This window comes from Wolffia australiana, chromosome 7 (genome assembly GCF_029677425.1).
Source record: "Wolffia australiana isolate 7733 chromosome 7, ASM2967742v1".
Lineage (NCBI taxonomy): Eukaryota > Viridiplantae > Streptophyta > Magnoliopsida > Alismatales > Araceae > Wolffia > Wolffia australiana.
Genome location: NC_135841.1, coordinates 14,888,232 through 14,910,531, shown reverse-complemented (window position 1 = coordinate 14,910,531; position 22,300 = coordinate 14,888,232). Strand labels below are relative to the sequence as shown.

At 40.6% G+C, this 22,300-nt stretch overlaps 3 protein-coding genes and 1 pseudogene across 9 annotated transcripts; 1 reads left to right on the top strand and 3 right to left on the bottom strand.

Moving 5' to 3' along the window:
* Positions 1–2,773: 2,773 nt before the first annotated feature.
* Positions 2,774–4,279, bottom strand: PSAN (photosystem I reaction center subunit PSI-N, chloroplast, putative / PSI-N, putative (PSAN)). The gene is made up of 3 exons (XM_078577902.1): positions 3,942–4,279; positions 3,744–3,869; positions 2,774–2,970 (listed from the first exon to the last, which is right to left on the bottom strand). The coding sequence occupies exons 1-3, from the start codon at positions 4,227–4,229 to the stop codon at positions 2,881–2,883; spliced, it is 504 nt and encodes a 167-aa protein (XP_078434028.1). The 5' UTR covers positions 4,230–4,279; the 3' UTR covers positions 2,774–2,880.
* A 538-nt stretch (positions 4,280–4,817) lies between these two features.
* On the bottom strand, positions 4,818–7,455 carry LOC144706080 (carboxyvinyl-carboxyphosphonate phosphorylmutase, chloroplastic-like; annotated as a pseudogene). Its single transcript, XR_013582168.1, has 7 exons — positions 7,088–7,455; positions 6,856–6,929; positions 6,286–6,368; positions 6,172–6,196; positions 6,061–6,080; positions 5,560–5,715; positions 4,818–5,285 (listed from the first exon to the last, which is right to left on the bottom strand). The product of XR_013582168.1 is annotated as a carboxyvinyl-carboxyphosphonate phosphorylmutase, chloroplastic-like (transcript).
* Positions 7,456–14,574: 7,119 nt separating this feature from the next.
* Positions 14,575–17,939, top strand: SCL1 (SCARECROW-like 1). Of its 5 annotated transcripts, XM_078578026.1 has the most exons (6): positions 14,575–14,737; positions 14,814–14,994; positions 15,589–16,536; positions 16,610–16,957; positions 17,382–17,537; positions 17,624–17,939. In XM_078578026.1, the coding sequence occupies exons 3-6, from the start codon at positions 15,731–15,733 to the stop codon at positions 17,820–17,822; spliced, it is 1,509 nt and encodes a 502-aa protein (XP_078434152.1). In that variant the 5' UTR covers positions 14,575–14,737; positions 14,814–14,994; positions 15,589–15,730; the 3' UTR covers positions 17,823–17,939. The 5 variants fall into 5 exon arrangements, with proteins under 5 accessions (XP_078434152.1, XP_078434151.1, XP_078434150.1 ...); XM_078578025.1 differs by lacking the exon at positions 14,814–14,994 and having other exon boundaries at positions 15,593–16,536; XM_078578024.1 differs by lacking the exon at positions 14,814–14,994.
* Positions 17,551–19,599, bottom strand: LOC144705393 (gamma-secretase subunit). Of its 2 annotated transcripts, XM_078578037.1 has the most exons (3): positions 19,282–19,599; positions 17,910–18,096; positions 17,551–17,812 (listed from the first exon to the last, which is right to left on the bottom strand). In XM_078578037.1, exons 1-2 carry the CDS (start codon positions 19,553–19,555, stop codon positions 17,936–17,938), a joined length of 435 nt encoding a protein of 144 aa, XP_078434163.1. In that variant the 5' UTR covers positions 19,556–19,599; the 3' UTR covers positions 17,551–17,812; positions 17,910–17,935. The 2 variants fall into 2 exon arrangements, with proteins under 2 accessions (XP_078434163.1, XP_078434161.1); XM_078578035.1 differs by lacking the exon at positions 17,551–17,812 and having other exon boundaries at positions 17,814–18,096.
* Between the last annotated feature and the right edge of the window lie 2,701 nt (positions 19,600–22,300).

Below are 22,300 nucleotides of genomic sequence, written 5' to 3'. Positions count from 1 at the left end.
TCTCTCTCTCTCTCTGTCTCTGTCTCTGTCTCTGTCTCTCTCTCTCTCTCTCTCTCTCTCTCTCTCTCTCTCTCTCTCTCTCTCTCTCTCTCTCTCTCTCTCTCTCTCTTTCTCTCTCTCTCTCTCTCTCTCTCTCTCTCTCTCCCTCTCTCTCTCTCTCTCTCTCTCTCTCTCTCTCTCTCTCTCTCTCTCTCTGTTCTCACTTTTTTCTCACTCTCTGGATCTCTGATTTCTTCAGAATCTCTCAATCTAAACTTCTGCCTCCATCATTCTCTCATTTTCTCACTCCCTCACTCTCTCATGTTTTCTCTCTTTACCACTAATTGGCACCCGAGGCAACATCCAAACAGATTCTAGTTAGATGCGGTGAGATGACCAAGTGAAGCGAAGGCGAGCTAAGTAGAAGAGAGGGAAACCACTCTTCTTGGAATTATAACTGATTTCAAAATGATGAATATGTGACATAATAATTCAGAACAAGAATTTGGGACTTTCATTTGGTGTTTTATTTTTCACTTCATGGCTACACTCTAAAGTGGACTTTGGGGATTCCTTTTTGTGTATTCATATTATCAGATGAATTATGGAAGTGATTGGGACTAGACTGTTGGGTTCTAGGGCCTTGAGACAATTCTCAGCGAAAGACTTAAAATGAAATTGTAACAGTATCAACAAAACATGAAACAAATCACATGGGCATGGATTGTATTTGTGATTTCTTTAATCCTAAAGTGAGTCACGTCAAGCTGCTCGTGTGCAGCCTCTAGATGTACCAATGCGATCTTTGGCATGTCAAATCTCCTCATTCGCCTTGACGAGCTTTGTTCACCCTCCGTCATCATTACGCCATCCTAATATCATCAGGAAAGGAAACAAGCTATGCGGAGAAGGGAGAAAAGAGGATGGGAAGGGCCTTGAACAATTCTAGCCAGGGAGACTGTTGATATTCGTATTACGATCTCATCATTATTTACCACGTCCGATCATGTATTCGTGGACTTCATTATAAACATCACATGTGCACTATAATGAATACATTGTATTAATGAACATGAACAATATATAGAATGTGGGATTGGCTTGTGGGCCACATATTTCTATCTTAAATCAATTTCTAGCTAGATCACGTCCAATAAAATAACGTTCTTAAATACATAGATGGAAATATGGAATTATGGCATGTAAGCCAATATCACATCCACGTCTTACTTGAATTTTTTAATACAAATCATGTTCACTATTATGGTCTAATGCATGATGTTTATAAGGATATGTACAACGATGAGTGAATTATGACGAAATCATATTAATATGATTATTTAAATAATATGACCTTGATCAGGATCTAATGTATAGGCTCATACAAGTATATCCTTTAGCACAAAGGAGACTGTACCCCAAGTCTGGTTGTAGTCAAGAAATAAGTTGCATTGACATGCAACTTGCTTCCCTGGCCACAGCAATAAATATGATCATTCCTCACACTTCCTCACATGAGTCCAGGGATGACTTCAGGATTTTTTGAACAAAAAATCTAATAATATGAATGAATTTTATGTGATAAAATGTTTTATCCAATTATCCAAATTTAAAACCTAAATTTTGTTTTGGAGATAGTGAATTCTCTCTCTTCTTGGAGGAAAAGCCTAAGCAGTCCCATTATTTATTTCAAGAACATTGATGTGACTAGCTCTCATATCTCTAAACTTTATGCATAGCTTTATGCATGATGGAATATGGTTACTTTCAGCTCCTTTTCATTGGTCCCAATCAAAAACTAGATCCAATCCATTATGTAGTCTCACAATGCAGATGATTATTTGGTATACTTGCACAATGTGTTGACGAAACTTTGAAAGAAATATTACTTACCTTGTCCACTAATTTAGTTAAACAAGCACAAACATGTTGTGCGCACTTAAAGGCCCTCAATATGATTTCTCCACTCAACACTTGATCGAGGTTTAATTATTCCCAAGAACTCAACTCTTGATGAGTCTATGCATTTCTGACTGAAACTGGGCACTTCGACAATATTTCTAAAAGAGTGTACTAGCTTTCCTACATTTATATGTGATTTCCAAACTTTGTAAAGTCGACCAAGCATAAAATAATGTCAAAGTCTGGGGTAGATGCGATATATGAAGCCACGGTTGACTGTATTGCTGAAATTTGCAGGTTACATAGATGATATTTGGATCACTCGGGTAACCTTGACCTAGTATAGTTCTGTGGAACATCTCAACTTCTCACTTTTGAAATTGGGATCTAACTTATGTTTCATAATTCACCTATCCATTTTTCCTTGCCAAGCCCCCAGGAAACGAGCCTCAAGTCTACTGTGACAGAGAAATCAACAGTCACATTTTTCATGAAAATGAAATGGAACCATTCTGCAAATACATCCCAATCAAGTCCAGTTCGGAGATATGTTCCACAAATGCCCCTCCATCAGCATCATTGCATCCAGTTTTGTCCAAAATACACCCAATGAATATTTACATTTGCTCATAACTATAAAAAGTGGTGCATTCATCTCATTGTGTCCATTGATCATGCACCGTATAAGGAGATAAATTTGAGGCACAACTCCCTCGCTGCAAACTTGCATTGGATATCTCTTATAATCGTGTAACCTAATGCGCATCAGATCAGTGATAGATCACAAGCACCCATTTTTTCAGTTTTCTTTTCCTAATAAGAATCTGATTTCCCTGAAAAGAACCATATCCTCATTAGGTTTTTTTTTGGTTGGAGAGGAAGAGAGGGAACAGAGTGCAAATGGAGACACAAACTCTGTTCAATGGATGGAACACTCGCTACATCACATAGTTCAGGAAGAGATAGAGAGAGAGAGCAAGGAGCAGCCAGCCGGGCTCTTCACCACTTCCAGAAGACGTTGGACCCACACTTGTACTTGTCCTTTCCCTCGCACTCAATGTCAAGATCATCAGAGATGAACTTCACTTTCTGCAGCGCAGAAACCCAAGTTAAATATAGAATACTTGGACGATAATTCCACGATAATACGAACCTTCTGCTAGGCCAGATCTTAGCAGCCCGTAAAACGAAGAAAACTTGGACGATAATTAAACGATAATACCAACCTTCTGCTAGGCCAGATCATAGCAGCCGGCAAAACGAAGAAAACTTAGACGATAATTAAACGATAATACCAACCTTCTTCTTGGCCAGATCATAGCAGCCGGCAAAACGAAGAAAACCTAGACGCTAATTAAACGATAATACCGACCTTATGCTTGCCGAGATCATAGCCCCCGGTAAAATGAAGAAAACTAGGACGATAATTAACCGATAATAACAACCTTATGCTTGGTCGGATCAAAGCAGCCGGTAAAATGAAGAGAACTTAGACGATAATTAACCGATAATAACAACCTTATGCTTGGCCGGATCTTAGCAACCGGTAAACCGAAGAAAACTTAGACGATAATAACAACCTTATCCTTGGCCGGATCTTAGCAGCCGGTAAACCGAAGAAAACTTAGAAGATAAATAACCGATAATAACAACCTTATGCTTGGCCGGATCTTAGCAGCCGGTAAAATGAAGAAAACTTGGACGATAATACCAGCCTTCCGCTTGGCCAGAAATTGGCAGCCGACAAAATGAAGAAAACTTTGACGATAACTAAACGATAATACCAACCTTCTGCGTGGCCAGATCTTAGCAGCCGGTAAAATGAAGAAAACTTAGACGATAATTCCACGATTAATACCAACCTTCTGTTTGGCCAGATCTTGGCAGCCGGTGAAGTTCTCCGGGAATTTGCAGCTCCCGAAGTCGACGGTGAAGGCCCGGGCGAAGTTCGCGCCGCTCGTCGCCAGCCTCTTCTTGTCGTTCAGCTCCTGCAAACGCCACCCATTTCAGCACTTACGTCGGCCCGTCCACGGCGACGAACAAGGGGAGAGGAAGCGAACCTTGTTGGCCTTGCTCTTCTCGAGATAGTCGTCGATGATTCCGGCGTTGGCCGGGGAATTCACGGCCACGGCGGCGACGGCGGCGGCGAGGCCGAGAAGCGCCGCCCTTCTCCCATCAACAGCGACGGAGCGGGGCTTCTCTGCGGTGGCGCGGATGACAGGCAGCCTCGTCGACGACGACGCGGCCGGCGGCGCCGCCGATGGCGCGGCGGTGAGCTTCCTGCTGGCGTCGGCGCCGCCGGCGATGGCGTAGCGGCATGCCAGCACGGTGGAGTTCATCGTTGCCATCTCCTTCCCTTGAAAATTGGAAGCTCCTTCGAGTGCATGAAATCAGTGCTTGTCGCGGTATCTGTAATCGTGTTGAGCACAAGAGTCGTGGCCCAGAAACGGATAAGGTGGAGATTACTTCCTCTCCAATTGGCTGCCTTTCTATCCCCCCGGGCCCCCCAAATCTCCATTCTCATCCCACTCATCTCCACCCCGTTCAAGCTCCCACAAAATTCTGTAGTCAGTATTATAAAATCCCTGTTCCTTCGAATTTGTAGATTTGTAATGCGTGTTTATAGATATATTCAAATCTGTTTTTTGAGAACTAAAAAGAGGAAATCTTTTTTTCTTTTTCCTGTTCTGTATCCCTCGCATTTTCCCCCTCTCTCTCAGTCTGGCCTTCAACACTTGCATGGCCAACGGTTATAATAAATTTGGCGGGACGTTGATTGAAAGTTATGTTTTTTTCATAATGGGCTTCATGGGTCATCAGCCCATTAGTTCCATCCTTTAACCCTAATCAGTGGTTCTTCTGAATCGGCCTGTTCTAGATCAGATTGGCGGAAGAGTGGAGTCTGCAGACTGTACTAAGTGGACTCAGTCAAAATAGACGATCAAAAATCAGAATGACCCAATTGATCAATGGACGGGTAGTGGGAGGGGGATCATGATCGGATAGAACCCTGGTTGAAGTCAACGTCGAAGTCAAAGTCAAATGGGTCAAAGATTCAACTTCTGGGTGGGGGCGAAGCGGGCTTCAAGCTGGTACCAGGAGTCAAGGTTGACCAGCTGGTTGAACTCTTTGAAGGTAGCAAGGCGGTCGACCTGACCCCGGGTCGTGCCCTCCTCTCGGAGGGTGCGGAGCACGTCGGTGATGCCACGAGCTGCGGCGTAGAGGGCGGTCAACGGATGCACGATCAGGTGGAAGCCCATTGACTTGAGCTCCTCCGGCGTGTGAAGCGGCGTGACCCCACCTTCCAACATGTTGCAGACACTCAACCCCTTTGTTTTCCGCCCAATCTCCACGAGCTCCTCGTCACTCCTCGGCGCCTCCACGAAGCATGCGTCCGCCCCCGCCTGATTAAGACCCAATGCAATGAGAAATCCAGCAATTCAATTCATGGGGAGAGCAGCAAGTTTTCTAAGTTTTCTGTTTTCTTTGTCTTCTGAATCTGAAGCACTCTTTATTTCTATCCTTCAGAGTCAAATGAAACATGTTCATTTTCAAAATCTCGTTTAGCTCATAAGCCTCAGAAATTACTTCAAAATAAATGAGGATCTTCTTTTGGAAGGCCATAAAAATAGATGTGGCGAAACAGAAGTATTTGTAGTATGCGTTTGTGGAACATACATCCATATAGAGATTGGCTCGGGCGATGGCATCAGAGAGTCCAGTTTTGGCTGAGGTGGCACGGGCGTCAGTTCATGCAACGAGGAAAAAATCAGAATCCCCGATCGCATCCCTCGCCGCAGCAATCTTGGCAGCATGCTCCTCTGCAGGAATGACCTGGGATGAGAGGAATTAGCTCCCATGGTTAGAATTCCTGTTGTTCCTTCCCTATGAAAGTGATGAGTAAGCGCTAAAATCAAAGCTTCTTTTTTATATCTCAAGAAATAAATTCAGTGCCCATGGATAGTCCATCAAAAACGATAATCTAAACAAAAACAGAGATGGTTTTGAGGTTACGTTAACAAGTCAGTTCAGATTCAGATTTGGATGAACCGATTCATTCATGGTTTTTAGGACAAAAGGATGTAAAAACAAATTTATTACTTTTTTTCTTCGGTACACGGAGGACTACACGGAGGATATTGGAAGAGAACTACACGGAGGATCAAAGGGAATGGGTACCTGCTTGCCACGCATATGACCTTGCCGGATGGGAAAAATAAAAAATAGTTAGATTTCATCGATGGGAACGAAGTAAATAGTGAAGAAGCAGGAGGAACGGGAGGTCCTAACCGCATTTCTTCGGCCATGCTTGATCCTGAGCATAAATGATTTTCAGCCAGAGAAAGGGTTGAGAGATAATATCATCCCATATTGAAGAAAGGGGGAAGATATGAGTTATGTTACCTCCAAAAAACAACCAGCAGCACCAGCGGCGATCAAATCATGGATAGTTCTCTGAACGTTAAGGGCGTTGCCTCCTCCAGTATCTGAATACCGATCAAAAAGGCGTCCAAATAAGTTTCCATTTTCCCCAAAAGAATGAAACAAATCGAACAAAGTGACTTTTAATGTCACAACATATTGCGTAAATCCAACTTTTTTCCATTTCTCACAGGAAAACAACAAAGACTGGAAATTGGAATGTCACAACATTTTGAAACGCCTATTCATCATTTTAGAATTTGACTGCAAGTCAAACATTAATGTTTGACTCCAAAGTCAAGTCAAGTCTGTTCCCTCTTCGTGTTTCGAAGGCAGACCATTGCATGCATGAACTAGATTAAAATTCCTCTTTGTGTTTTCTCTTGAGTTAACACTCATCACACATCGATACATGGATCTAACCGAGAAGAAACAATCAAAAAAACGGACTTTGTCTTCGGCGCAAACTATCAAGAAAAACCCAGGTTCTCTAAACGATTCCGCAAAGAATTATAAGCAAACAAGCAAAAATCGATAAGAAAACTATGTCACCCGCATCAGCAATGATAGGAATACGCGGCGCCGCAGCGCACACATGTCGAGCAGCCTCGGCCATCTCCGGAGGCCTAACATTATTCCCAAAACAAGTATCCGAGTGAGTTAAACGAGTTCAAATCCATTAAACCAAAACCCACAACAAGAAACTTAAATTAAAGAGCAAGTTAAGAGCCCAATATCAGGTTTGCCGAGGAGAGAAGCGGAGAGAGCGTATCCAGAGATGAACCCAGCGCTGAAACCAGATTTCTCCACAATTGCGGCCGTTAGAGCATCGTAACATCCAGGCATGAGCACGATTCCTTCCTTTTCGATCAGCCGTTGGATGCGAGTTGATCTTCTTCCTCCCGTCGCCGCCACCTTCACTGACCTTCTCCGAACGGTAGAAGGAACTTTCGCAGATCTCTGAGGAGCCAGGAATCGCGGCATTGACAATCTCGATCTGGAACGGTCGCCATCGTCAACGCCACCATTGATAGTTCCGCAGGGAAGTGCAAGATCGATCCGAGAAGAAGAGCAGATATGATAGGAAAGCAGCAGAAGATTTCTACAAAACCCTGTCAACTTGCTGTGATAATGGGCTAGGACTACTGGGCCAATCTTATATCAAATATTATCATTCCAAGTGTTGTCAGATGATTGATAATATGTTTATGAGTTCCATCCTTTTTTATAGGGCAAATTGTCCCATATATCCCAAGTTTTTAAAAATGTCCGCGATCTATCCCAGGTTTTTAAAAAGTTCCGCTATCTATCCCCTTTCCGCGATCTATCCCGCAGTTTTCCCGACGATGACGTGGCGTCCGACGCGGCATCCAAGTGGGCTGACCGTAATAGACGTGGCATCCAAGTCGGACGCCACGTCATCGTCGGGAAAAAACCTCTCTCTCTCTCTGTCTCTCTGTCTCTCTGTCTCTCTCTCTCTCTCTCTCTCTCTCTCTCTCTCTCTCTCTCTCTCTCTCTCTCTCTCTCTCTCTCTCTCTCTCTCTCTCTCTCTCTCTCTCTCTCTCTCTCTCTCTCTCTCTCTCTCTCTCTCTCTCTCTCTCTCTCTCTCTCTCTCTCTCTCTCTCTCTCTCTCTCTCTCTCTCTCTCTCTCTCTCTCTCTCTCTCTCTCTCTCTCTCTCTCTCTCTCTCTCTCTCTCTCTCTCTCTCTCTCTCTCTCTCTCTCTCTCTCTCTCTCTCTCTCTCTCTCTCTCTCTCTCTCTCTCTCTCTCTCTCTCTCTCTCTCTCTCTCTCTCTCTCTCTCTCTCTCTCTCTCTCTCTCTCTCTCTCTCTCTCTCTCTCTCTCTCTCTCTCTCTCTCTCTCTCTCTCTCTCTCTCTCTCTCTCTCTCTCTCTCTCTCTCTCTCTCTCTCTCTCTCTCTCTCTCTCTCTCTCTCTCTCTCTCTCTCTCTCTCTCTCTCTCTCTCTCTCTCTCTCTCTCTCTCTCTCTCTCTCTCTCTCTCTCTCTCTCTCTCTCTCTCTCTCTCTCTCTCTCTCTCTCTCTCTCTCTCTCTCTCTCTCTCTTGCGCGATCGGTCTCTCTCTCTTCCGTGATAGTCCATTATCCTTATCCAACTACAATACAATATTCAGCATTTTCACGCAGAAGGATAATCGATTATCCTTATCCTATTACAACAATAATATTCAGCACTTTTCTTGCAGGAGGATGATCGATTATCCTTATCCAACCACAACCATTCTCAGCATTTTCACACAGAAGGATTATCGATTATCCTTATCCCGCTAAACCAACGGAATTTACAATTCTTATTAATTATGATTATGGATTGAAACCCCCTTTCTTTTGAAACAATACAGCCATGCGATCAAGACGATGGCTGAGGAATCCGTTGCAGTCGAAGTACATGGCTGAGGAATCGCGGAAGAATAAAATCGCGGAAGAAGAAAAAATTCGCAGAAGAAGAGGTAAATCGCAGAAGAGAAATCCCGGTCTTGCAGAAACGCTTCTTCGGGATCGATCCTTTCGCCCTTGAATGGATCGCTTGTCGAAATCGCTGGAGAGATGAAAAGGTTTTTTTTCGCAGCGATTTCCGATCGAAGATGATCACTTATCCCAGGGTTTTTCGATGCGGACGTGGCGTCCGACTTGGATGCCACGTCTATTACGGTCAGCCCAGCTGCCCATTTCGCCGTCCGCGTCGGACGCCACGTCAGCATCGGGAAACACTGGGATAGATCGCGGAAGTTTTAAAAACATGGGGATAGATTGCGGAAGTTTTAAAAACTTTGGGATAGATCGCGTGAAAAAAAAACCTGGGATAGATCGCGTACATTTTTAAAAACCTGGGATATATGGGACAATTTGCCCTTTTTTATATTGTCAGTTTTTTTGTGATGAACTCAAGAAGGCATTCATATAATCCTTTTGATCTTAGTTCCATTTGTTGATACTATGTAATAATCTCGAGTATTATCTCCTAGAAGAGATGAAATTAGTGTTGGAACTCCTTGTTTTGATGAATTCAGCAATGTCTATTCGAAAATCAGGAAAATGAGTACTATTATGTAATTAAATGTAGGTTGATTGTTAAATTAAATGACATGTATGGTGGATGTTAGTGTCTCAATTCTAGTGTATTGGAAATTTATTTAGAATAACATTAATTTTTTTATTTTTTCATGTTTGATACAAGTAAGTGATATGCATAAACTTTTAGGTATGTACGCTGATTAAGTAATTGTGAGCCTACTTTTGATGAATATGATATAGGATTTTGATATTTTTATTAATAGAGATGAAAATTTAAAAGTTTTCAAAATCTTCAATGAGATTAAAAATGGAAGGAAAAATATTGAGCTTTCATTCATAAAATATTGAAGGAAAATCTAACACCAATAAGGGAGAGAAAATATATGTTCCTAACCCATTGGATATGGTATTATAAGTATGTATACTTATGGAAGAACCAAGGTATATTAGACGAAAGACAAATGATTACAACTTAGAGTAGATAAACCTCATAAAATGATAATCTTGGCAATGAAATCCATTATAGTTTAAATTTCAAAGAAAAATATTTTGAATGTTCCATTTTGATAATTCCAAGAACCCCGGTCAACTTGAGAATGAATATCCTGAGGCAGATGAGTAAATCTGTGTAAAAGACAAAGACAATAATAAGGAAGACGGAAAATTCTGGCATAAATAATGAGGACATGATAAAATATTTAAAATCATTCTGACAATGTAGTATTGATTTTTCCTCAGAAAATTCCAATGAGCTCAATATATTTCCATCCTTTAGGTGACTCCCAACAAATTTAGAACCTGACATCAAAACCACTATCATCAAATTGAATCTCCTGAAAGTTAATTTATGTATGAAAGTTTTGCCAAACCAGAAATAATCATTAACATAGGAAAACTAAGAATTCATTTACAAATATAACATGTCAAGATGGTAAAAAATGATCTGGATGGATATGAAAATGTGTGTTCATGTTCCATGGACCAATAGGGCTTCAGTTATGTGGACCTAGCTACTAGCATATAATTATCGTGCAATAATAATATTGAAATCAAGCCAATGGACCCCATCAGAAATTACTTAGTGAAATTCACTTTCACTTCAAAAGTTCAATCCTTGATTTTTTAAGAAATACATGTACCATGCAAGCTAATTGCACATTACACATCTTGTTCAAAATTTATCAATACAATATACAAACTATAATGCGCATGGAATGCTTAAAACAATGAAATGACTAGGTGAATTATAATGATTCATAATATAGTGATTACTTATCCTTAAACAAGTATTATGAATATTCCTAAACAAGTATTATGAATAATATCATTTTGCAATAGATAGGCATTATAGTGTAAACATCAAGGACAAAATAGTGGGTACTGTCTTGAAAATAGTTCACTGAAATCATTGGTGTGAATACTCAAATGGTACTATACCTAGAACCAATTATATTGATTGATGTCACAATTATCTAAGTGGTACGTGGACTCAAAACACTAAAGACACCTTGTGGATGGAATGGTGCCATATTCACAACAACCAATGACTCTCTAATAGTCACATTCAAATTTATCAAGGTTGGATGCAGGAAAAATATAACGTTAGTTTAAGTGGCTAAGGAATAACCTAAGATGTGATGAATTAGGTTCTCTAGCTATTTCATTTTTTAAAACTTTTAATTAACGAAGGAATTTTCTACCTAAGAAATGAGGTAGAGGAAAAGGGAGACACATTTTTTTTTAGATAGCTTGGGCTAATCCTTACTGTTGTTCAGGGATATCCGCCTCGAGGTGATGATGTGCCCCAACAGTGTTTGTGTGGATGCCCCCAAGAAAATCACGTGGAAATAGATTTGAACAAGGATACCAAAAAAGAAAAAAATTGATGAATGCTTTGTCTTCCTCAACCCCAAAAGTCTTCCATGGAACAACGTCGCTTGATCTACTTCAATTTTCCCCCAAAGCCTTCTTCTTATGGCCCCCAAAGTTATAACCTCACTGACCACAAAAATATGTCAAGGAAAATATTGTTATGAACAACGTCTTCTTCTCAACAGCACTTAGTATAACCACTCCTCAAGTAGTATTCAAGATAAGGCCTAATTTCATGTATTTCAGGTGGAATATTTTTAGATAAAAAATTTATTACTTCATTTATAAAATTTTGAAAATGTAATTATGACTTCCCCACATGTGGTCGCTCTTTTGACTAGTCCTCTTCTCCTCCACATTTATCTTCGGATGAAATTCGTTGATTCGTGTTTGACCGTTGATGCTTAAAACTAAAATATTCTCTTTATTCTTGCACAAAATGAGATGATTCTAAATTTATGGTTTTGTAACATGATCGTGAAATTTTTTATCTTAGACAAAATATTCAAAATCAAGTCAAATAATATCCATGGTTTTAGTCAACCATTTGATTCCTCCCCATCCAAGTTCAAACCCATGTAACTCTTTCAAAACTCAACCAAAAAATGTTATCCCAAGTTCTATGGATTTGTATGGATGTTAGAAATTATTTATAATCTGAAAAAAAATACCAAAATCAATATAAAATTATGTTAAAGATGTCAAAATTATCACAAGGTCAAGAATATGTGAAATTCGGAGGTCAGCCTTCTTTCTTTTGAATGTTGAATCACCTTGCACCAAAAACTATGATTCCAAGTGCTATGGACTTAGATTGATGTTGGGTACAAATATCCTCTTTAAGAAATACTGAAGAATGGCTTAAAAATTACTTCAGGGATTTAAAGATCTCACTAGCTTTTCGACTACAATTTTCAAAGAGCAAAGAGAAGCGGGTTTGGAATTAGGGCTCAAAACTTAGAAATTTTTCAATACGGACTTAGAAATTTAAAATGGCATAATGGTAATTTTTCAATAGTCCAACAGTCATATATATTGTTTATGATTAGACAATATGAAATAGCAATCCTTATAACTTCAAATTTTTATATTTATTATTTTATCATAAGTTCAAAATACCTCTTAAGTGTTAGAGCAAAAACTAGCGGCCTTGCCCAACAATTTCAACTTAAAAATGATATGAAATTTTCAAATATGTTTAATAAATAATTGTAATCAATATATCATTATTGTATATTAATATCTTCATGTAATTTATCTTCATTAAATCATTCATAAATTCAGCCTTAAACACCAGAAGGTGGTAAGTAGGAACTTGACAAAGTTATTACACCAATAAAATGAGGCAAATTTTAGAAAAATATTTGAACTGTGTTAGATAATATGTTTATCTTCATTTCATAAAAAAAAAAATCATAGTTCAAAATCAATAATTTGTCTTGTTCACTATATGGTCAAACTAAGCAGCCTTTTACTACAACCATGGATGGATATTTGATCTTCACTAGACTGAGGACCTATTGTGCTTGATGAAAAACCCTACTGAGGCTTGAATTACGTTGAACATTCATCAAAATACATATTAAAGTATTTTACTAAAATGCTTTTAGAGCTTAATCTTCAGATACTAAAGTGATGGTGTTGTTAAGATGGATTATTTTATGTGGATGTAATAGGAAATTGACTCAAGAAGGAAGATGTATTTCAATCTTTAGCCAAGATGGTACAAATATCATAGAAGGTATCCTTTAATAATTTTCTCTATGCATCGGCACTTTCTAAAATTACTAATTATGGTTTGGTGATCAATCCTACCTTATGTCATTGGAAAGCCTCATGTAAATGAATGATTATATATAGACGACATCCAATAATTCCAATTTTTTTGTGAGAAAGTTGACGTACATTTTTTATCTTCTTGAGCACAAGGTGTGTCTTCCCATACCATGAGCTCACAACTCAACCCTATTGGTTGGGTTAAATAAATATTTGATTAAGTAATATATAAGTATATTAATTAAGGTTGGTCATTAAATGTTACTAAAAATTTAGAATCATTAAGTATAGTGATATATGAACCTAGAGGGTCACACACATAATATTTTTAGGTCAATAGATATATGTTGCCTTCTGGGACTTCAGTTAAAATTTATCGGCCTCTAGAATTTCTATGAATGTCTTAGAGAATATAAATAGAGGAGGGCACTGACTTTTGATACTTATGGGAGTCATTCTTTAGTGGCCTCCTCTCTATTCTCTTATTTCTCCCAAGTATTACTTCAAGTGAGACTATATGACAAGAAAATCAGACTTTTGGCGGCACAACTCGAGTAAATTACAAAGGAGATCCACTACTATGAGATCATATGGATACATCCAGAGCCATACATCTTAATGGCTTAAAGAAACTCATTCAATAAACCAAAAAACTAATTGATTCAATCGATGTAAAGGTAATATGATCATTTATATTTTCGGTTTCGATATCTGTCTTTGGTCTAGTCTTCCCCTGTAAAATTGATTTCGAATCAACTTATTAAGGCCACAAATCCCAACATAAATATTATGTTATAAACAGTCCAGGCATATACTTTACCCACTGTGGTGCTTTCTAAACATTTAAGCAACATTATACGAATGACTAACACAATATATTTAAGATAAATTTAGAAAACATCAAATTTATTTCAACGAAACAGCAATGAGAACAAGCAAATATATATGTAATCACATAACTCTTTCTCGCAGATATGGATACGAAACATTAGACATAGAACCTGATAGGTATATGTATATATCTATATATTCAAATAGCAATCGCTAGAAAAATCTCTATAAATTAGTTGCATTTTACTTCTCACAGGTTTATAATCCATTGCATTCATAGATATACACACAGTAACTAAATTACAACCAAAGTCAGTTTGCACAAAGATTATAACATTTAATACCAATCAAAAAATTTAGCAGACCCTTGAAGAGTACCAAATTCACTATCCCCCTGGTTTCACAAGAGTACTTTGAATTAAACCCTCTCCAAGGAAATTTTATAAAAAAAATATTTGACAAACTCTATTACACACTGATGGATAACTTTCTGTTTCAGATTATACTGATAGCTAGGGCTCCAAAGAAACCAAAATAAGATGGACAATAACAGAGGAAAGAATTATGCTATATTTATAAAGCCAGAAGCTCAACGACTACCAGATGGGACTTATTAAGTATATATACCCTGTACCTCAGTCCCAGCAACCAAGCCGTCAACGATCTTTTTAGTACGTGGCATTTAGGTTACGTGGCCAAATTTGATTGGATCTAAATCCAATCACACGCGTCTCTATGTAATCGACGTAGATTTTTGGAAACTTCCTGATCTGCTCTTGATCCCGTCATCTGCACGGCTCCCGACGAAGCTCCACCGACTACGCGCGCTGCGATGCAATTACAGATGTGGAATTAGGGCTGTTGTCGACGTCTAGTTTTGCGGTCGGTGATCGAGAGATCCTCAGTCATCATGAGCAAAATCGCAGGTGATCGATCGTATGTGATTTTGCCTGGTTCTTTTGATTGCGGCTGATTGAATTTCTTCTGCCTGCTCTCTTTCAGTTCTTAGACTAAAACGCCTTTGTGATCGTTGATCGATGGCTAGGGCAGAATTTTCTTTTCGGAATTGAGGCATATGGTCAATTAATGTTAGGCCGCGCCACAATTTCCTTTTTTTTCGTTGATCTTTGAGGTTTAAGCCTTCGAGCTACACGAAATGGCGTCGTGTGACATCTGTTTTCTGGTAATTATCTCATTGTTCTTCGGTGGAATACGATCATCTGGATTTCCCTATCTCCGTGGCTTTAAACGTTAGCGTATGGACGCCTTACCATGCAGTTAACTGTGAAATTGGATTTAGTACTTTTCTTATTGTCGAAAACATGTCGATCTTGGTAGAACGCATGTAACTTACTATTGTAGTAAATGTGATTTTTCTACTGAAAATCTGATTACGTGAAGGTTAATTTGGTTTATTTTTTATTTTCGCGGGGCCTGCAGTGGAACCATTTTATATTATTCATCGCAAAGTTTTGATCAAGTTGAAACTCTTGAGTTTTTTGCTCCAATTGGGGTTAACCTGTTTTAAAAAATCAGGGTTACCCAGTTAGATTTTTCGTAGAAACTCCTATTAGATTTCTACTCAAAATGCAGCAATCCCACGCTGCCTTTTTAGCCTAACTCATCTTATAAATGATAAGAGTATTATTTTCAACTTTGTTTCACTTTGAGGAACGACAGCTGTAGCTTTTCTTAAAAAAACCAATGCAAGAAAGTCATATAATTCGTCGTTTTTTAATTCGTCTCCCTAATAAAAAATATATAATTTTCGTTGAAGGTAGACGATATAAGTGGCGAAGAACAGACACTTGAATTCTGAATATCTCTTCTTGGAAGCCCAGAGTTAATTGATCGATCTCCACATTCGTCTGGCAACTTAGACCTGCTCGTCCAGTCAGTTCTACCATACAGAACGCCAAATGCTTAATTATGGAACGGAATCTTACCGTTCAGATTATCAACAGTATCTCTCAAGAAGATACACCGGTGTCTCCTCTGAGGACATTCTGTCCACTGATACCCCATCAAGCTCTTCCACATCAGGTCCTTGGTCTAACTCCCAATCTTCAGCCTCTCACTTGAATCTTGCACAACAGAACTCCACTGAAGATCAAAGTTCAGGGACTGCCTTCGATTACAATGAAGAAGGCATCAGATCAAAGCTTCGAGCTCTCGAAAGAGAGCTCCTGGACGATCTTGAATACGAAGAAGGATTGGCCATTGATGAAGATTGGGTTGAGCCTATGAAGAGTTTGCTCCTTTCAAGCTCACCAAATGAATCGTCCTCAGGTTCTAACAACAAAGAACCGCGCACAGCCCAGCAACTGTTATTTGACTGCGCCGCCGCAGTATCAGACGGTAATCAATTGGAAGCAGAAGTGCTGATAGGAGAGCTCCGACAGATAGTCTCCATTCAAGGGGACCCTCCACAGAGACTGGCAGCTTACTTAGTGGAAGGGCTGGCAGCTAGAATGGCCTTCTCTGGAAAGGGTATTTATAAAGCTCTGAGGTGCAAGGAGCCACCGACCCTTGACCGGCTCTCGGCTATGCAAGTCCTCTTTGAAGTCTGCCCCTGCTTCAAGTTTGGGTTCATGGCAGCTAACGGTGTGATTCTCGAGGCCGTCAAGAACCATGATAGAGTCCATATCATTGACTTCGATGTAAACCAAGGAAGCCAGTACTTCACTCTCTTGCAGGCCCTGGCAACCTGGCCCATCAAACCAAGGTCCTTTTTATTCTATTTTTGAGCTCTATAAGTTTGAAGTACCGGCCCTATGCTTACCTTATTAAAAACCCAGGTTGAGGATCACCGGCGTGGACGACACGGAATCGGTGCAACGACCGATCGGAGGGTTGACGGTCATCGGTCAACGCCTGGAGAAGCTGGCCGAGCAGCTCGGGATCTCGTTTGACTTCCGGGCCTTGGGAGTGAAGGTCGGGAGCGTGAACCCGTCCATGCTCAACTGCCGGCCCGGCGAGGCTTTGGTGGTCAACTTTGCTTTTCAGCTTCACCACATGCCTGATGAAAGTGTGTCAACGGTCAACCAGAGAGACCGTCTCCTGAGAATGGTCAAGGGCCTGCGCCCAAAGCTGGTAACTGTTGTTGAGCAGGATGTGAACACCAACACCGCCCCCTTCTTGCAAAGGTGAGCTCAGACTTTGGAGTACAGTTATAATTCTAAGCAGCGAATGGGTAGTCCCTACAATGTTGATGTGTGATGTTGACATTGGTTTACAGTTTGGCAGTGATGGTATCAACATCATCGTTGTCATCAACCTTCCATCCTTCAAAAAATACTATAAGCCTCAATGTCAATCAGGCTGCATGATTTTGAAGGGTTGGCAATTTTCCTAACTAGAATTTTACTAAGTTGAAAGCTGACATTGATGGACGGTGTAAAACGTCTGTGATAAACAGTGTCAACGGTAATCTCATCAAAGTCATTGTCAACCACCCTAAAATTCGTGAAGGGTAGGTTATGTTGATGATAATGCTGACGTTGATGTGTGCCAAAACCATATGTCGAAGTTAGGGACAAAATTCAAAAGAACTTTCTCCTGAACAAATAGGTTCGTGGAGGTCTACGACTACTACTCGGCCATCTTCAAATCGCTCGATGCCACTCTACCAAGGGAGAGCCCAGACAGAATGAACGTCGAGAGGCAGTGCCTAGCCCGGGACATAGTCAATATCGTGGCATGCGAGGGCATCGACCGGATAGAGAGGTAAGAGCAAGAGTGTTTTTTTTTCTCTTTTCTCTCTTTTTTTTTAAGAAAAAACAAAAAAAAACTTATTCTGGGTGTTCTCAAAGGTACGAGGTGGCTGGGAAATGGAAGGCGAGGATGACGATGGCGGGCTTTGTTTCATGCCCAATAAGCTCAGAGGTCAAAGGAGGGATTGAGAAGCTACTCGCCTCGTACTGTGATCGATACACAGCTGAAGAGATGGGAGGCGCGCTTTTCTTTGGCTGGGAGAATAAGAGCCTCGTTGTGGCTTCTGCCTGGAAATAATGGCTCATGGTAATGACATTTCTTACTTTGCATCAAACCAAAGTTTCATCAAAGAATGGACCGAAATAGATGAACGATATACTTGACCTAGAATGAAAACCCTGTTGGGTAACCTAATTCCAGGAGGTAAGCCCTAGTCTGTCGGCGACGTTGTACATCACCAGGTTATTCCACATGGGGCCAAAGAGACGCTCCCCACCCATAGCAAATGTGAGGGACCATGATGCAAGAACAGCAGTGAAAATAAAGAACCCTATCGCTGACCGGACAATATCTGGGAAAAATTTAAAGCGAAAAAAAGTCAATGTTGGGAAGAAGAACAATTTTCAGAGTTCTTTTTACTGATAAATTAGAGAATGGTGCCACCAGGGTCCTCATCAAGACGGATAAGTAGTTCAGAAAAAAAAGAGATGGTTTAAAAAGATCATATTGGCACGGTGAAGGTCACAAAATTATCAATCGTTCATGAAGAGAGAGAAAGAAATTCTATGAGCATAAAGAGAGACCTGATGAACGGTTAGGAAAACTAAATAAGAACAGAAACTCTCACTGAGGAATTCTCTTCCAGACGGGTACACTGAAAGTTCCCTTGAAAGGATAAATGTCTTCCTAATTATGGTGATTCCAAAACAAGGATTTTCTTATTGTTATCAGCGTGTTAGAAGTGATGCCTAAATTAACAAAAATCATTGTCGTCATTCAATGAAAGCCACTAAATGTGGAAATGGAGGGCAAAAATTTTTCACGGATCTTACAGCTGAGCATCTTGAATTTCTCCTAAGCATAATCAGTTCTCATTTCGAATAACCCAAAACCATAGTCTGAAACTTCGATTATAACATTAGATCGATTCCAAATTTTAAAACAAACGTCTGACTTGTAACCCTACCAGTAGCAAATTTTTCTGAATACTAATCAAAGAAACGATCGTTTATCACGGATGGAATTGAACATCACTTTTCTGTTCCCAATGCATTAGAAAACAAAGAAACGATCTCCAGAGTAATTCTCACCAATAAATGGATAACATGAAAATTGAGTTTCACAGAGAAATATCCATTAAAAAAAACGGAACAACTTAAATTTACTCACACTCCACTCAACTAAATGGGTTTGCGTTGAGTTGAAAGTCTCCAAACAGCCACACCCGTAATGAAACCAGATGCAAGTGAGAGGCTCTACTCATTAAACAATACAATAACTCCATTTTACGTTCTTTCAAATGGGTGTTGGGAGAAGTTTTCACAAAATGTACCCATTGAAAATGAGGGCGTTTCTTTGTTTTGGACGATGAAACAAGCAACACAAAATATAAAAAATACGCATCACGCTAAAACAATACCAAGTAGCGTTTGGATAAGAATACTTCGAATTACTTAGAATCGCAAATATTTCGCAATTCAAGCTTTCTGGCCAAAGTTGAATCAAGATCAAAAGAAAACGGGGAAGAACAACTTACAGGGGCGGAGGCGAGGGAACGCGTAGGACGACGAAGACATAGACTCGTGCCTGCGGAAGAGGGCGGGCCAGAAGTAGAGGCAGTTGACGGCCCATAGCCAGGGAAGGCAGAAGAAGCCCCAGAAGAAGAATCTCCGGGCAGATTCCAACGCTTTCTCCTCGTTCTCGGCCCCGAGAGGGCCGTCCACCGTCGGCCACGCCATCGTGGCGGCGGTCGAGATACCTCGCCGGGCGGCGCCGCCCGATCCCCCCAGTGGGAAGCTCTCCTCGTCCATACCTCCTTCCTTCGATCTTCCCCAATTCCCCTTCTTCAGCACCGTTGTGCAGGTTTCGTTTATACTCGGTTCTTCCTATAGGGCAGGGACGCGGACGGGACGATTTTTCGTCTCAGCACGAAAAAAATCGTCCCGTTCAAAGCATGTATGAATTTCGGGACGAAAATTCGTCCCAGTGACGACAGAACGGGACGGTTTTCGTTCCATGGGACGAAAAACCATCCGTCCGGAGGTCTCGGACAAATACTGGACCCGCTCAGAAATAATTGTACATGTCTGTAAAAAATTGAGTATAGAGATATAGTCTATAGTGCAGGGACAACTATATGTAAAGAATGCTAACATACCTTTAATTAATTATAAAAAATAAGACGGGTTTTTTCGTCCAGGACGAGGGACGGAACGAAAATTTGTCCCGTGAGGATTGGATGGGACGGTTTTCGTACCGTTGGACGAAAAATTCGTCCCCTCCATCCCTGCACTGAATCCGGACGTCGGACAGGGCGAATTTCCTCTCGTCCCATCCATCGTCCACGTCCGGTACCATCCAGAACTATAGTTCTTCGTAATCCCATTCGCAAAGATCTAAAACCCCAGTACGGAACGGATTATGGATGACGTCCGGTCGATGAAGGATGATGTGTGGTGGATGACGATGACGGATGGAAGCGACAAGGCTCGAGACAGATGCACGGCACAGATGCATGGCTGAAGAGGTGGAAGCACAGAGACAGATGCACGGCACGTGTTGTGTTCCGGCAGGTGGTTTTGCGATGCGCAGGCAACAAGGCTTGGGATGCCACACACGGCATCACCGATGAGGACCAAAGCGGAAGAGATGTCAGCATGGGTGCTCGAGGCACATGGAGCGTCAAGGGTGGCTCAGAGCACGGGGTGTTGTGAGTGGAAATCGGGGTGTGTGGTATGACTGATCGGCGGTTGTACCGAGGGCTATGAGCCAAGGGTGAGTGGTGCGCCTGGCTAGGGGCAAGCTTGGGAGTGACAGTGCCTGCGAGTGAGTGTGCATGGGCTTTGGGCCCCAAGGTGTTGGGATGCGCCCGGTCTCTACATTCCTGTACAGGCCTCATGCCCATGTAATGGCTCCGATCATCGTTGTATCTTTACACAAGTGGTAATAAGACGCTTAGATATTACACTAAGGGCCTAGCCCATCCTCCTTCAAATGCTCAAGCAATCTGAAACATTCTAAAGAGGACTTCTGCTGCTTGAGAGAAGGCTACTCAACACTCCTACCCAACGGCTGAGGTGGCCTGCGTTTAATCTGAGCATTTTTCTTAGACGTAGATTTGACCATGTGACGCTCTTCCTTAGCTCGTCCCTCTCTCTCTCTCTTCCTTAGCTCGTCCCCCTCTCTCTCTCTCTATTTCTCATTTTTTGTCTCTCTTGAGCAGTTTCGAGCGGCGGGCGATTATGATTTCCACCCCAAAACTGTTTACTTAACACAAAACGTTGTTTGAGGTTGTCTAATTGGTGCTACCATTCACATAACAAACACGAAAAAAATATATTAGATAACGGCTATAACAGTTTCATCATGATTTGATCCTTATCCATCATCTGATACTGTTATTCAATAATGGATGAAGATAAATTTACTCACCGTATCCTTGTCTACTGTTTGAACGTGTACCCCAATATTTGACACTTGCATGTTGTGATATCTGACATGGTAAATGGGTATCAGGTATCAAAACATATCAACAATATCTATTCTTAAACCTCTATATATCAACTCAGCACTCTCTATTCTCATTTGTAGGGAAATGGACGAGCAGCAATAATGGGCGATGGATGGGCGACATCTAAGGGTGATGGTGGAGTCGAGACTAAGGCCAATGTGCAGGAGACGACTAAGCGTGAAGCGGCGGCAGTGACTAAGTGTGATGGGCACACAGTGCCTGAGGACGATGAGTGGTGATGGGCTAATGGCAAATGCAGTGATAGGGGGTATTCAAGTTATCTCCCACTTAGTCAATGGGCAAGTTTGCAATGGGCAGCAACTAAGGGCGAGCAAAGACGACCAAGGGTGATGAGCAGAGATCAAGGATGATGAGAGGCAACCAAGGGACACTTTGTTTCTCTATAAGACGCAAAGAGAGAACAGTTCTATGAAAGTGAGCAGGTAATGGAGAGGCATAGTATAAAACAAACTTCAGAAATGTTATCATTTTGTTCACTGAATATGTTGATATCACTTTTATATGTTGACTAAGTGGGAGATAACTTAAATATAGATGTTATATTAATACATATATATATGTATTACTCTCATTTTTCCCTTCTTATACATTGCAATCAAACAATTGTGGATCATATTTTTTTAAGGGTTGTGACCCATGTTTTAGTAATTTATAAGATCATTTATCCAATAGTTTTTTAGGATCTTCTCTTGACACTATTAAAAGCTCTTTTCATTTTTCATAAATGGACCTCCTATTTAATTTCTATTAGTCCAGTTGTTTATCTTTTATTAATATTTTCCCATGCTAAACATTTCACAAATCATTTTTTGAGAAATGTTCTTATTCTTACGCATTTGATGACCTTTTTTAACATCAAATTTAAAGTATGGAATTATTTACGCTGGTGTGTGGGAACTTGAGAAGTTATTGTGATCCTCTTCTTTTTAAAATTCTATTGTTCTGTTCATTTTCATCATCAAATGTCATCATCTTCGTCTTAAAATTGTGTTGTTTTGTTCATTGTCATCGTCATCAAATGTCA